General features: G+C 33.4%; 1 protein-coding gene across 7 annotated transcripts in view; it reads left to right on the top strand.

The window, feature by feature from the left end:
* LOC137655060 (uncharacterized) overlaps positions 1-16523 on the top strand; it is a 78987-nt gene that overhangs the window by 57442 nt on the left and 5022 nt on the right. For 2 of the 7 annotated variants that reach the window (XM_068388959.1, XM_068388957.1), the window contains exons 2-9: positions 1331-2959; positions 4276-4401; positions 6325-6472; positions 7615-7740; positions 9622-9769; positions 10915-11040; positions 13756-13893; positions 15017-15143. In XM_068388959.1, the coding sequence (XP_068245060.1) occupies positions 1331-2581 (1251 nt within the window). In that variant the 3' untranslated portion in view covers positions 2582-2959; positions 4276-4401; positions 6325-6472; ... (3 more) ...; positions 13756-13893; positions 15017-15143. The remainder of the gene's footprint in view (positions 1-1330; positions 2960-4275; positions 4402-6324; positions 6473-7614; positions 7741-9621; positions 9770-10914; positions 11041-13755; positions 13894-15016; positions 15144-16523) is intronic. The other 5 variants (XM_068388961.1, XM_068388958.1, XM_068388962.1 and 2 more) reach the window with 5 other exon arrangements.

Below are 16523 nucleotides of genomic sequence, written 5' to 3'. Positions count from 1 at the left end.
CCTGGAATCCTTTCCACATGCACATGATGTCCGAGCAGTAGCAACCTCCATCAATTATTTCCAAAATATGGATTTCGATGAACTTATAAAGTATACAGGTTGTAAATTACCTATGGTTTTTAAACGCCACTTTAACCCCTATTTAAAGAACTTACAGGCCCTAAAATTTCCTACTATTGCAGCTGGGAGTATCATCTCCCCAGAGTAATCTCTTACCTTCTTCCTTTTTCGTCCAACTCTCTTCTTTCTCCCTCCTATCTGCCACTCTCACCACGATGCCTCTCACCTCGGTGGATTAGATTTAGCCCCATATCTCTCGTTATGTCATTGTTGCCTTGTTAATGTTGGTTGCTTACCTCTTGAAATGTATAGCCTTACCCTTAGGAATTCATACCGTTTGCCATTTTATTTTATTCGTATTATGATTATACTGTATTACTTTGCTTTGTTCCATTGATAGCATTACTACTATTTTATACCTAAGGTTTTTGAGATTTGTGATTGTGGTATTACATTTCTTTATTTGATTAGGCGGTATTACTTTACTTTGTCCCATTCATAGCCTTTTTACTATTTTTATACCTAAGGTTTTTGGGAATTGTTTGTTGTATTACATTTCTTTATTTAATATAGTAACCTCCACTTGTACACGACATTTTTAATTTACCTTTTTTGTTTCTTATGGGCTTGGAAGGCATTCTCTGGTATATTTTCACCGGGCGACACAGACCGACCCAAAAAAGGGATTAGGACGAAGGAAAAATCTATTTCTGGGGAGATATATGTGTCGCCCGGTGAAACCCTTCGCTGGTTTTTCCCCGTCCCTTTCCTTTCCAAGCCATCTTTCATACAGAAGGATGTGTAGATGGCGCTCATGTCGGGCGTCGGTGGAGTGGTTCAGGTTGGTTTGGTTAGTGCTGCTGTAGCGGCTCATCCCCTATTGGCGAAGGAATTATCTAAATGGAAGACGACCTGTGAATAGTGGTTTTCATCGCCCTATCTTTATACACGACGCCCTAAGGGTGTTCGCGCGAGGGTAGTAACCTCTGCATTCCATGCTTTAACTTTCTCTGGTATATTTGGAAGTTATTCATATCAGAAAAGTGACAAGAAGGACCTTTTCACCGGGAGACACACATCTCCCCAGAAATAGATTTTTTCTATGTCAAAATACCTTTTTTTCATTTAAAAATTTTCCTTTAAGGTGTTGGGAAATACAGTATTGCTTTAAATGATCAAAAGACCATTGAAAGTACAGGACTGGTACTTTACTGTATATAGAATTATAATTTTCATTTTTTTTCTAAAGTGTTGTTAATATTCTTTTCAGGAGGTGTATGAAGAAGAATCAAGGGACAGTCAAGAAGATACTGAAACAGCAATCAAGAGGGCAAAAAAGAATTTTAATGCCGTTATAGACAAGTACGTATTGCTGGCACATGGCTTACCATTGAAAGAAAATGAAGAATGGGAACTTGAATCTGATGATGATGATGATGATGGTGGTGGTGGTAGTAGTCTAGTACCAATGTCCGTAGATGATTGTATTGGGAAAGAAATAGAGAAGACCTTATTAAAGAGAAAAAGGGAGCTAGGGTTCAATGATGGCGATGTACTAGAAGAGGCTTTGAGTGAAGAATTGAGCATGGAGGAAGATTGGAATTATGAGGGTGTAAACTTAATATTTAAGATTCCTGTAAGTAAGAGAAGGAAGGTAGAACTAGGAAATGTTAAAGAAATCAACACGGAAGATCATAGAATACAAAAAAAATCTTACAATTTAAGACCCAAAAATAAGGTTAATGCAAATAAGAGGAAAGCTGGGCGGCCAAGAAAGCTGGAAGAGGAGAATAAGAAGAGAAAAGTTGGCCGTCCGAGGAAGGCGGAAGGGGAGAATGAGAAGAGAAAAGTTGGCCGTCCGAGGAAGGCGGAAGGGGAGAATGAGAAGAGAAAAGTTGGCGGCCGTCCGAGGAAGGCGGAAGGGGAGAATGAGAAGAGAAAAGTTGGCCGTCCGAGGAAGGCGGAAGGGGAGAATGAGAAGAGAAAAGTTGGCCGTCCGAGGAAGGCGGAAGGGGAGAATGAGAAGAGAAAAGTTGGCCGTCCGAGGAAGGCGGAAGGGGAGCATGAGAAGAGAAAAGTTGGCCGTCCGAGGAAGGCGGAAGGGGAGAATGAGAAGAGAAAAGTTGGCCGACCGAGGAAGGCGGAAGGGGAGAATGAGAAGAGAAAAGTTGGCCGACCGAGGAAGGCGGAAGGGGAGAATGAGAAGAGAAAAGTTGGCCGACCGAGGAAGGCGGAAGGGGAGAATGAGAAGAGAAAAGTTGGCCGTCCGAGGAAGGCGGAAGGGGAGAAGGAGAAGAGAAAAGTTGGCCGTCCGAGGAAGGCGGAAGGGGAGAAGGAGAAGAGAAAAGTTGGCCGTCCGAGGAAGGCGGAAGGGGAGAAGGAGAAGAGAAAAGTTGGCCGGCCGAGGAAGGCGGAAGGGGAGAATAAGAAGAGAAAAGTTGGCCGGCCAAGAAAGTTAAAAGAGGTGAAGAAGAGGAGAAAAGTGGGGTGGCCAAGAAATTGGGAAGAGGCGCATAAGTAAAAATATCAAGTAGGACAACCCTTTAAGGAAAGTAGGAAATGCCTAAAAATTATATTATAGAATTAAGAGGAAACAGCCAATGAAAACGAATAAAGCCAGACATTTAAAAAAAGTGCACATCATATTTCTCTAGTCTTTTTAGAATGAGCATACATAACTACTGTATATATTTTCATAAGTGATTTAAGTTTGATGCCTCTGTAATTATTGTAATCGGTCAGATCTTTTTTTGCCATTATCACCAACACTCCTAGCTCCCATTCATCAGGTTTTGCCTCCATCATGAGCCTAACTTCTTTAAGTATGCAGATGACTGACAATGTAAAGCCATCGTGAAACTAACATCGTTCAAGTATGCAGATGACGGGCTGAATCTATGTGAGTACAAGTACCTCCAATGCATGTCGCGAGAAATCTACCTTTAGGATTTCAATTTAGGTAGGGATAACAATGATAGATGTACTATACTTTTAAAAAGTAGATACCAGAGTGGATGAATGCATTAAAATTTCTATTTATATAGGTAGTGTGGTACCATCTTAGGATATGTGTTTTAGAGGCTAGCTTAAAGTACTTGTATGTTAGGCTACATAAATGATATTGGTAATAGTTATGAGGTTAGTTGATATGCTGAAATTAGTTTCCAAAATGTTTCCCTCAAGCAGGAATTTTTGCTATATCATTTTTCTGATTTTTTACAATTAGGGTTCTAAAGCATTTTAAATTTAAAAAACAAATCTTGTTTGATATATCTTATTCATTTCTTAAGACATTTTCCATATTACATTCTTTAGAAATTCATGGTAATATATCTTTTACAGAGTTTAGGTAGATTTTGTAAGTAAATGTTAACAAGATTATAAATGGTAAAAATTTCATGTAGTTTTAGTTTTCCTCTATGAAACAAAGTAATAACATCTAAATGTATGAGATATAGGTTGTTGTTGTAAGAGCCAACTAGATAAGAAATGGTCTCGGCTTTGGAAAGTTTATTAAAAATATTTCCATGAGGTTATCAGTTTGAGAGTACTGGTAGGATGAGGGTTAGCCTTAAATGATTTTAAACTGCATTATTCGTATTACTAACTTTTTAAATTATGTGGAAATAAACCCATTACATTATATCAGAAATATTGCAAGCAAGACAAGTAGGACTAACTTACAATGCAATTAGTTCCATTGTTACAGTATGACAGCAAAACATATTTTGCCTTTTAAAGGTTTGCTCAATGTAGTTAAGTGTAATTTTGTTGAGGTATATCTTTTATCCTTGTCATTATATACAATTAACATGTTTTAATGTAAAAAACTAAGAGTAAAGATGAAGTTATTATAGATGTCATAGATAATTGTCATTTTGAAAATACGAAGTTTTACGAAGAAATCATTTTAATATAAGTTGCATATGGCTGAAGAGACGGGTATAAATTTGGTAAAGATGGTTCCCTTTTGTTTGCATTATCTACAGTATATACACTCCAGCTATTTAATATCATCTTAATAGAAATTAGGTTTGGCGAACAGTGGTAGTAATTTTATGGGAGTGGGGGGGGGGAAAGTAGATATTTCAAAAATACTGTAGAAGAATTTTAGGCTATAAGTTGATGATAAAATAAATTTATATTTTGACTTATTTGATATATTGACATTTGGATTTATCTTAGTTTCATCACTGTATTTTCAATACATTTCAGATTGTAACTATCCAACCCCTTCCTAGCAAAGCAGAGCAATGTGGATAAATGAGAAGCTTCAGTGGGAACCCATCCCCCTGTGAAGGCCACAAGAGATTCCTGTATAAACTAGTTATAATTTAAAAGGTAATACTGTATTCCTTTGTCTATAGGGACATGTTATGTTTGCTCTATTTACAGAGTTTATAAGATAGTTTTCTTGATATTGGAGAGATTGTAGGTCTCTTGGTAAAATTAGTTTTAACCAAATAAAGATATATGAAAATTATTTTTCTAGCTTGAATCGTGCGCTTTCAACAAATTTAACCTTTATTTCTGCCGCAAATAACCAGATTTAGGAGATTCAGGATTCCCTTTTACTTATAATAATTGGGTTTCACTAGAGAATCTTTTTTTTTCGTGTGAGAATACAGTAAATGGGTAAAATAGAGAAAGGCTGTGTATCTAAACACACAAGTCTTTGATTAAAAAAAAAAATACTCTAATTAAAATTGAATATTGTTAATGAAACACTGTGAAAACACGTGGGGGGGGGGGGGACTGTTGCCAGGTTTTCGGATGCATGGTAAACTTAATTTTCCATTACATTTTTTATGGAGTAGAGTTGTTCGTAGAAGTCTTCATCACAATAATGTATTATTACGAATGCCTCTTTACTTAATTGAGATGATTATTTATTGTGTTTACTCTGCTTTATGGTTGCTTCGCTAGTCATTAAACATTCTTACTGCTCCTATTTTCTGGCAAGCGTACTCTTTTCGCTACACATTTTATCCCTGTCGCCAAGTATTTAGTGTTAGATATATATTGTACAAACTCAAAGGGGTAAATTGGCAAATGTCTGTAATCTTTTGGTTAAGCACTTCACTTATCGAAAATAGAATGATAAGTGGCAAACATTGAAGGTTGTGGATGAATGTCATGCAGAAAACTATTAGCTACCTGTGGAGTTCCAATGTACTGTCTGGAGGTCCAATGTAGTAATGTCCATGAAACCATCCAATAAACTCAAAAGTGAGAAGCAACATCCACTACACATCTGCACAACGTAATCCATGGCAGTCAGCTACCGACACACACTTTCTTTTACATATGAATTCCAAAGTCATGGTTGATTTTATATTCTTGAAACAAAGCAAACAATCAGAGTTCAGCATTTTTACCGTACCCATACTTCATAACCAAAAACCGAGGACATGTAGCCATTTTTACTGACAGTGCATTCGCTAACCAAAAACAGGGTGACAAGGCATTTTTACACATGCATTGACAAAAAGCAAAATACATTTAGGGAGAAAAACTAACATGGCAGTGCAAGTACATCCTTGGGATAACAATAGGAACAACCTTTCTGTAACTCAGTTTGTGGTAGGTTAGAATAACTTTTTCGTAAGGATCTTCTAAAGATATAGAAGTACAAGAAATAGATCTGAATTTGGCTGAAACTGTAGTGATACTGATTTTTCTCCAAATTATCCACTGGTTCAGATTTCATCTAATTTTTGTAAGGAGAATCTTTTTCACTAATTTCCCTCTTCTTTAGTTTCACCATATTCACACAGCTCAATCTTCATCCTTCATAGAAAAATTAAATTTAAAATCCACATTTTAACTTCGGTTGTCTTATTGTCAAAAGTGAAATTAAAATAATTTGGTGGGATTGTAGTATTTTGTAAGTACATTGGTTTTAGAAATTCATGATTCAAACTTAACAAATGTATTTATAAACCTGCTATAAAAATTTCTCATGGATGTTTCCAAGCAAGAGGACAATTTCACTAGAGAAAGTAAAGTAAATCTCTCCATTAGAAATTGTTAATGTCAAAAGTAAAAAGTAAGATAGACAAGACAATTTTTGTACAATATACATCAACACGTACACGACTACTCTGACAAACAGCATCCTATACAGTAAACAGTGGCGTTTCAGCAGTCATTAACTTTATATTGCACATTGTAAAATGTTTTTATGAATTTTGTATTCTATGTGAATGTTGTGTAAGAATGATAAAATCTTGTGTTAATATAAAAACTTATTATATTTTACAGGTCCCCCAAGAGATGTTATATACAGGAAAAACTTTCCTTCACAGTTCCAAATGGTCCGTTGACTGTTGATAACTTCCCAGCAGAAACCATTGCATCGTGCTAAGAATAGTTGAATGGTTTGAATTTCACAAGTTTAATATGTACACAGGTAGGAACAAAATATTATGTAGTCTCCCTTCCGTCATCATGTTTGCTCGCATTGCTGATTGACCAAATGAGGCATAACATAAGATATTAGTGTCGTCCTTCCCTTTAAACCATCTAATGTACAATGTACAAGGTTATATTCTAAGCATTGAAATAAATATACATGTGATACAGTAGTAGACTTGCATACTAGAGTATGTATTATTATTTTGAGTTATTGACCCTGTTGAATTTTTTGACATTTCACCATTTTGCATTCATTTAGTGGTTGTCTTTGGTCCTGCACATATTTTATTGGGTAGTTTGTCCTATCTACTGTAATTTGTATACTGTATTAAATTACAAAACAGCATTTTGCTACTATAGTGCCTAAATATTACTTCACCAGTTCTTTATTTATACAGTACTGAATAAGCATAAGTAACATAACTGTAAGTGAAAGGTCAGAATATACTGAGTGTGAGTAGAGGTTAGGCTTCATCAATCCTGGTCAAGAATAACTGTGTTTTTAACAGTATAAATGACTATTAACAATATAAATTTACTCTATTGTTTGATAGGTATGATACTTGGACAAGGCTATATAATATATATGAAATATTGCAGAAAAGACACATATGAGTAAATTAAAATGAAATCAGTTACCTTGTTACAGTATGACCGCAAAGCATATTTTGCCTTTCAAATGTTTACTCAATGCAGTTAACATTGTAAGTTTATTAAATAAATAATATATCTTCCATCCCTGTCATTTTACAGTTTACATATGCTAAACTAGGGGTAAAGATAGTTATTAAAGATGTCATAGATAATTATCATTTTAAAAATACTAACTTGTAAAAGAAATCTTTTTAATATAAGTTGCATATGGCTGAAGAGACTGATATAAATTGGGAAAAGATGGTTCCCTTGGTTAGCATTTTCTACAGTATATACACTCCGGCCATTTAATACCGTCTTAATAGAAGTTAGGTTTGGCGAACAGTGGTAGTAATTTTATGGGGAAAACAAAATAAATATTTGAAAAATACTGTGTCAACTTTTAGATAATAAGTTGATAGTAAAATAAATTGACATTTTGATTTAATAAATTGAAATTTGGATTTATCTTAGTTTTATCACTGTATTTTCAATACATTTCAGATTGTAACTATCCAACCCCTTCCTAGCAAAGCAGAGCAATGTGGATAAATGAGAAGCTTCAGTGGGAACCCATCCCCCTGTGAAGGCCACAAGAGATTCCTGTATAAACTAGTTATAATTTAAAAGGTAATACTGTATTCCTTTGTCTATAGGGACATGTTATGTTTGCTCTATTTACAGAGTTTATAAGATAGTTTTCTTGATATTGGAGAGATTGTAGGTCTCTTGGTAAAATTAGTTTTAACCAAATAAAGATATATGAAAATTATTTTTCTAGCTTGAATCGTGCGCTTTCAACAAATTTAACCTTTATTTCTGCCGCAAATAACCAGATTTAGGAGATTCAGGATTCCCTTTTACTTATAATAATTGGGTTTCACTAGAGAATCTTTTTTTTTCGTGTGAGAATACAGTAAATGGGTAAAATAGAGAAAGGCTGTGTATCTAAACACACAAGTCTTTGATTAAAAAAAAAAATACTCTAATTAAAATTGAATATTGTTAATGAAACACTGTGAAAACACGTGGGGGGGGGGGGGACTGTTGCCAGGTTTTCGGATGCATGGTAAACTTAATTTTCCATTACATTTTTTATGGAGTAGAGTTGTTCGTAGAAGTCTTCATCACAATAATGTATTATTACGAATGCCTCTTTACTTAATTGAGATGATTATTTATTGTGTTTACTCTGCTTTATGGTTGCTTCGCTAGTCATTAAACATTCTTACTGCTCCTATTTTCTGGCAAGCGTACTCTTTTCGCTACACATTTTATCCCTGTCGCCAAGTATTTAGTGTTAGATATATATTGTACAAACTCAAAGGGGTAAATTGGCAAATGTCTGTAATCTTTTGGTTAAGCACTTCACTTATCGAAAATAGAATGATAAGTGGCAAACATTGAAGGTTGTGGATGAATGTCATGCAGAAAACTATTAGCTACCTGTGGAGTTCCAATGTACTGTCTGGAGGTCCAATGTAGTAATGTCCATGAAACCATCCAATAAACTCAAAAGTGAGAAGCAACATCCACTACACATCTGCACAACGTAATCCATGGCAGTCAGCTACCGACACACACTTTCTTTTACATATGAATTCCAAAGTCATGGTTGATTTTATATTCTTGAAACAAAGCAAACAATCAGAGTTCAGCATTTTTACCGTACCCATACTTCATAACCAAAAACCGAGGACATGTAGCCATTTTTACTGACAGTGCATTCGCTAACCAAAAACAGGGTGACAAGGCATTTTTACACATGCATTGACAAAAAGCAAAATACATTTAGGGAGAAAAACTAACATGGCAGTGCAAGTACATCCTTGGGATAACAATAGGAACAACCTTTCTGTAACTCAGTTTGTGGAAGGTTAGAATAACTTTTTCGTAAGGATCTTCTAAAGATATAGAAGTACAAGAAATAGATCTGAATTTGGCTGAAACTGTAGTGATACTGATTTTTCTCCAAATTATCCACTGGTTCAGATTTCATCTAATATTTGTAAGGAGAATCTTTTTCACTAATTTCCCTCTTCTTTAGTTTCACCATATTCACACAGCTCAATCTTCATCCTTCATAGAAAAATTAAATTTAAAATCCACATTTTAACTTCGGTTGTCTTATTGTCAAAAGTGAAATTAAAATAGTTTGGTGGGATTGTAGTATTTTGTAAGTACATTGGTTTTAGAAATTCATGATTCAAACTTAACAAATGTATTTATAAACCTGCTATAAAAATTTCTCATGGATGTTTCCAAGCAAGAGGACAATTTCACTAGAGAAAGTAAAGTAAATCTCTCCATTAGAAATTGTTAATGTCAAAAGTAAAAAGTAAGATGGACAAGACAATTTTTGTACAATATACATCAACACGTACACGACTACTCTGACAAACAGCATCCTATACAGTAAACAGTGGCGTTTCAGCAGTCATTAACTTTATATTGCACATTGTAAAATGTTTTTATGAATTTTGTATTCTATGTGAATGTTGTGTTTAACAGGTCCCCCAAGAGATGTTATATACAGGAAAAACTTTCCTTCACAGTTGCAAATGGTCCGTTGACTGTTGATAACTTCCCAGCAGAAACCATTGCATCGTGCTAAGAATAGTTGAATGGTTTGAATTTCACAAGTTTAATATGTACACAGGTAGGAACAAAATATTATGTAGTCTCCCTTCCGTCATCATGTTTGCTCGCATTGCTGATTGACCAAATGAGGCATAACATAAGATATTAGTGTCGTCCTTCCCTTTAAACCATCTAATGTACAATGTACAAGGTTATATTCTAAGCATTGAAATAAATATACATGTGATACAGTAGTAGACTTGCATACTAGAGTATGTATTATTATTTTGAGTTATTGACCCTGTTGAATTTTTTGACATTTCACCATTTTGCATTCATTTAGTGGTTGTCTTTGGTCCTGCACATATTTTATTGGGTAGTTTGTCCTATCTACTGTAATTTGTATACTGTATTAAATTACAAAACAGCATTTTGCTACTATAGTGCCTAAATATTACTTCACCAGTTCTTTATTTATACAGTACTGAATAAGCATAAGTAACATAACTGTAAGTGAAAGGTCAGAATATACTGAGTGTGAGTAGTGGTTAGGCTTCATCAATCCTGGTCAAGAATAACTGTGTTTTTAACAGTATAAATGACTATTAACAATATAAATTTACTCTATTGTTTGACAGGTATGATACTTGGACAAGGCTATATAATATATATGAAATATTGCAGAAAAGACACATATGAGTAAATTAAAATGAAATCAGTTACCTTGTTACAGTATGACCGCAAAGCATATTTTGCCTTTCAAATGTTTACTCAATGCAGTTAACATTGTAAGTTTATTAAATAAATAATATATCTTCCATCCCTGTCATTTTACAGTTTACATATTATGCTAAACTAGGGGTAAAGATAGTTATTAAAGATGTCATAGATAATTATCATTTTAAAAATACTAACTTGTAAAAGAAATCTTTTTAATATAAGTTGCATATGGCTGAAGAGACTGATATAAATTGGGAAAAGATGGTTCCCTTGGTTAGCATTTTCTACAGTATATACACTCCGGCCATTTAATACCGTCTTAATAGAAGTTAGGTTTGGCGAACAGTGGTAGTAATTTTATGGGGAAAACAAAATAAATATTTGAAAAATACTGTGTCAACTTTTAGATAATAAGTTGATAGTAAAATAAATTGACATTTTGATTTAATAAATTGAAATTTGGATTTATCTTAGTTTTATCACTGTATTTTCAATACATTTCAGATTGTAACTATCCAACCCCTTCCTAGCAAAGCAGAGCAATGTGGATAAATGAGAAGCTTCAGTGGGAACCCATCCCCCTGTGAAGGCCACAAGAGATTCCTGTGTAAACTAGTTATAATTTAAAAGGTAATACTGTATTCCTTTGTCTATAGGGACATGTTATGTTTGCTCTATTTACAGAGTTTATAAGATAGTTTTCTTGATATTGGAGAGATTGTAGGTCTCTTGGTAAAATTAGTTTTAACCATATTAAGATATCAGATATGAAAAATTTTTTCTAGCTTGAATCGTGCGCTTTCAACAAATTTAACCTTTTTTCTGCCGCAAATAACCAGATTTATTTAACACTAATAATTGGGTTTCACTGGGGAATCAGATTTTTCATGGGAAAATGCATCAAATGTATAAAATAGAGAAGCTTTGTAACCTAAACACACTACAGTGAACCCTCGCTACTTCGCGGTTCGACCATCGCGGATTCACCACTTCGCGGATTTTTTCCATAACCCATATATATACAGTAATATATATATATATATATGTATGCATGTATTTATGTATATATGTAGGTCAGTAATATATATATATATATATATATGTATGCATGTATTTATGTATATATGTAGGTATGTATATGTGTATACATATAAATTTATATATATATATATATATATATATATATATATATATATATATATATATATATATATATATATATACACACATATATACATATATATATACATATATATACATATATATACATACATATACATATATATACATACATATATATACATACATATACATATATATACATACATATATATATATATATATCTAAAGTAGGAAGATGTGATGTAGTTCTAAGGGAAAAGTATGGGAAATATGTCTGGGTAATAAGCAAAGCTCTACCTCCAGTTTGTTTCTACATTATGATCAGAGATAAATGTAAACAAAACATTGGTTGCCATTTTTTATCGTGCTTTTTAGCATGTTTAGGAAATGCATGATATAAAATCACCTTTAATATTTGTGCCTGTTTTAGTTTAGGGTACTGTAGTACATGCATTAAGTGTTCTGTACATTAAAGGGCAGTTTGTTAACAGTACTACGTACAAGGGAAGGTTTTAAAAGTCTGAATATACATGTTGAATAAATAGGTAAATATGGTGTCACTACTTCGCGGATTTTCACCTATCGCGGCCGCGACTGGAACCTATCTACCGCGATAAACGAGGGTTCACTGTAGTTTGATAATGAAAAAAAATATACTGTAATCAAAATTGAGTAATGATAATCAAACAAGGTCAAAATACTTGACTCGGGGGGGGGGGGGGGGGTTGATGTTTGCTAGGTTTTCGGGTGCATAGAAAACTTAATCTTCCATTACATTTTCTATGGAGTAGAGTCGATTGCAGCAGTCTTCATCACAATAATGTATTATTACGAATGCCTCTTTACTTAATTGAGATGATTATTTATTGGGTTTACTCTGCTCTATGGTTGCTTTGCTAGTGATTAAATATTCTTACTGCTCCTATTTTCTGGCAAGCGTACTCTTTTCGCTACACATTTTATCCCTGTGGCCAAGTATTTCAGTGTTAGATATATGTTGTACAAACTCAAGTGGTAAATTGGCAAATGTCTGTGACCTTTTGGTTAAGCACTTCACTTATCTAAAATAGAATCATAAATTGCAAACATTGAAGGTTTGTGATTAATGTCATGCAGAAAACTATTAGCTACTTCTAGAGTTCCATTGTAATGTCCATGAAACCATCCAATAAACTCAAAAGTGAGAAGCAACAACCACTACACATCTGCACAAAGTAATCCATGACAGTCAGCTACTGACTCCCACTTTTTTTAGGATGCATAAATTCCAAAATCACAGTTAACTTTGATATTCTTGAAAGAAAGCAAACAATCAAGAGTTCAGCATATTTACCGTACCCATACTTCATAATAAAAAACCGAGGACAAGTAGCCATTTTTACTGAGTGTGCATTCACTACCCAAAACATAGGACAACAAGGCAATTTTACATGTGGGGCATTGACAAAAAACAAAATACCATTGTAAGAAAAATAACATGGCAGTGTCAGTACATCCTTGGGATAACAACAGGAACAACCTTTCTATAAATGACTCTTAGTTTGTGGAAGGTTAGAGTAACTTTTTTGTATGAATCTTCTAAAGATATGAAAGTAAAGAAATAGATTTAAATTTGGTTGAAACTGTAATGATACTGATTTTTCTCCATATTATCCACTGGTTCAGATTTCATCTAATTTTTGTAATGAGATTTTTTTTCCTATTTCCCTCTGCCTTACTTTCACCATGTTTACACAGCTCAATCTTCACCTTTCATGGAAAATTAAATTTAAAATCCACATTTTAACTTCTGTTGTCTTAGTGTCAATAGTGAAATGAAAAAGATTTGTATGATTGCAGTCTGCTTTGTAAGTACAGTACATTGGTTTTAGAAACTTATTAAAACAACAAATGTATTTATAAACTTGCTGTGAAAATAAGTCTCATGCATGCTTCCAAGCAAGAGGACATTTTCACTTTAAGAAAATAAAGTAAATCTCTTCATTAGAAATTAAAGTCAAAAGCAAAAGATAGGATAAACAAGGTAATTTTTGTACAGTATACATCAATATGTACACGACTACCTTGACAACGGCATTCTATACGATAAACAGTAGTTTTCCAGCAGTCATTAACCTTATTCAGTGCATTGTAAAATGTTTTTATGAATTTTGTATTCAATGTGAATATTGTGCAAGAATGATAAAATCTTGTGTAAATATAAAAACTTAATATATTTTACAGGTCCCCCAAGAGATGTTTTATACATAACTGCCCTTCCAACTTAGATGATCAGTTGACTGTGTGTTAATAACTCCCTAGAAGAAACCATTGCATCATGCTAAGAATAGTTTGAATTTCACCCGTTTGATATGTACACAGGTAGGAACAAAATGTGTTCTGTAGTTTCCCTTCCGTCATCATGTTTGCTCGCATTGCTGATTGACCAAATGAGACACATAATTTCAGATTAATATTACTTTCATCCTTCCCTCTAAGCCGTCTAATTTACAATGTACAAGGTTATATCCTAGGCATTGAAATGAATAGACATGCGGGGTTAGACTTGCACACTAGTCTATGTATTATTATTTGGAATTGTTGGCCCTGTTGAATTTTTTGACATTTCACCATTTTCTATTCATCCAGTAGTTGTCTTGGGCCACATCTACTGTAATATCTACTGTAATTTGTATACTGTAATAAATTGCAAAACAGTATTTTGCTACTATTTCTAACATTACCTCACCAGTTCTTTATTTACATAATACTGAATAAGCATAATTAACATAACTGTAAGTGAAAGGTCAGAATATCCTTAATGTGAGGAGAGGTTAGGCTTAATCAATCCTGGTCAAGAATAACTGTGTTTTTAACAGTATAAAGGATTATTGAAAATATAAATTTACTCTATTGTATTACAGGTATGTTACTTGGACAAGGCTATTTAATATATATGAAATATTGCAGGCAAGACACAAATACGAGTAAATTACAGTTCAATGTTACATTGTTACAGTATGACAGCAAAGCATATTTTACCATTTAAAGGTTTACTCAATGTAATTAACATTGTAAGTTTATTAAATAAATGGTATATTATCCATCTTTGTCATTTTACACAGTTTACATGTTATATTAAAGTAAGTGTAAAGATAGTTATTAAAGATGTCAGATAATTATCATTTTGAAAATACAAACTTGAACAAGAAATCTTTTTAATATAAATTGCATATGGCTGAAGAGACTGGTGTGAATTAGGAAAAGTTGGTTCCCTTGGTTAGCATTGTCTACAGTTTATACACTCAGCCATGTAATATCTCAATAGAAGTTTGGCGAACATTGGTTGTAATTTTATGGCGGAAAACAAAATTAATATTTTAAAAATACTGTAGAATAATTTTAGTTGATAAATTGATAATGAAATAAATTGACATTTTGATTGATTTAATAAACTGACATTTGGATTTATCTTAGTTTTATCACTATTTTTAATACATTTCAGATTGTAACAATCCAACATTTTCCTAGCAAAGCAGAGCATTGTGGAAAAAATGAGAAGTTTCAGTTGGAACCCATCCCCTTGTGAAAGCCACAAGAGATTCCTGTATAAACTAGTAATAATTCAAAAGGTAATATTCCTTTTTCTATAGGGACATATAATGTTCGCTTCATTTACAGAGTTTGAGATAGTTTTCTTGATATTGTGGAAATTGTAGATCTATCAGTAGAATTCAGTTCCAATCAGACCCGGATATCAGATATGAAAATTATTTTTTATAGCTTGAATAGTGCGCTTTCAATGAATATGACCTTTACTTTTGCCGCAAATAACCAGATTTAGGGGATACAGGATTTCCTTCAACTATAATAATTGGGTTTCACTTGGGTATCAGATTTTTCGTGGGGAAATACAGTAAGTGGATAAAATAGAGAGAAGCTTTGTAATCTATATACACTAGTCTGATAAAAAAAAGTACTGTAATCAAAATTGAATAATGATAATTAAACACGGTGAAAACACTTGTGGAGGGGTGTTTGGCAGGTCTGAGTGGGTAGAAAATTTAATTTTCCATTAAATTTTCTATGGAGTAGAGTTGTTCGTAAAAGTCTTCATCACAATAATGTATTATTATAAATGCCTCTTTACTTAATTGAGATGATTATTTATTGGGTTTACTCTGCTTTATGGTTGCTTTGCTAGTGATTATATATTCTTACTGCTCCTATTTTCTGGCAAGCGTACTCTTTTCGCTACGCATTTTATCCCTCTGCCTAAATATTTCAGTGTTAGATATTAATTGTACAAAGTCGAAGGGGTAAATTGGCAAATATGTCTGTAAACATTGAAGGTTTGGGATTAATGTCAAGCAGAAAACTATTAGCTACTTCTAGAGTTCCATTGTAATGTCCATGAAACCATCCAATAAACTCAAAAGTGAGAAGCAACAACCACTACACATCTGCACAACGTAATCCATGACAGTCAGCTAGTGACATGCACTTTTTTTTAGGACAGATTAATTCCAAAATCAGTTAATATTATACTCTTGAAACAAAGCAAACAACCAGTTCAGCATTTTCACCGTACCCATACTTCATAACCAAAAACAGAGGACAAGTAGCCGTTTTTACTGACAGTGCATTCACTAACCAAAACCATAGGACGATAAGGCATTTTTACACATCGTACATTGACAAAAAACAAAATACCATAGGGAGTAAAACTAACATGGCAGTGTTAGTATATTCTTGGGATAACAACGGGAACAACCTGTTTGTAACAATTAGTTTGTGGAAGGTTAGAGTAACTTTTTTGTATGAATCTTCTAAAGATATAAAAGTTAAAGAAATAGATCCAAATTTGGTTGAAACTAATGATACTGATTCTTCTCTATATTATTTACTGGTTTAGATTTCATCTAATTTTTGTAAGTAGAATCTTTTTCACTAATTTCCTTCTTTAGTTTCACCATATTTACACAGCCCAATCTTCATCCTTCATAAAAAAG

Source organism: Palaemon carinicauda, chromosome 16, assembly GCF_036898095.1.
Source record: "Palaemon carinicauda isolate YSFRI2023 chromosome 16, ASM3689809v2, whole genome shotgun sequence".
In the NCBI taxonomy this organism is placed as follows: Eukaryota; Metazoa; Arthropoda; class Malacostraca; order Decapoda; family Palaemonidae; genus Palaemon; species Palaemon carinicauda.
The sequence above is the reverse complement of the archived record's forward strand: the minus strand, read 5'-3'. Positions and strand labels throughout refer to the sequence as shown.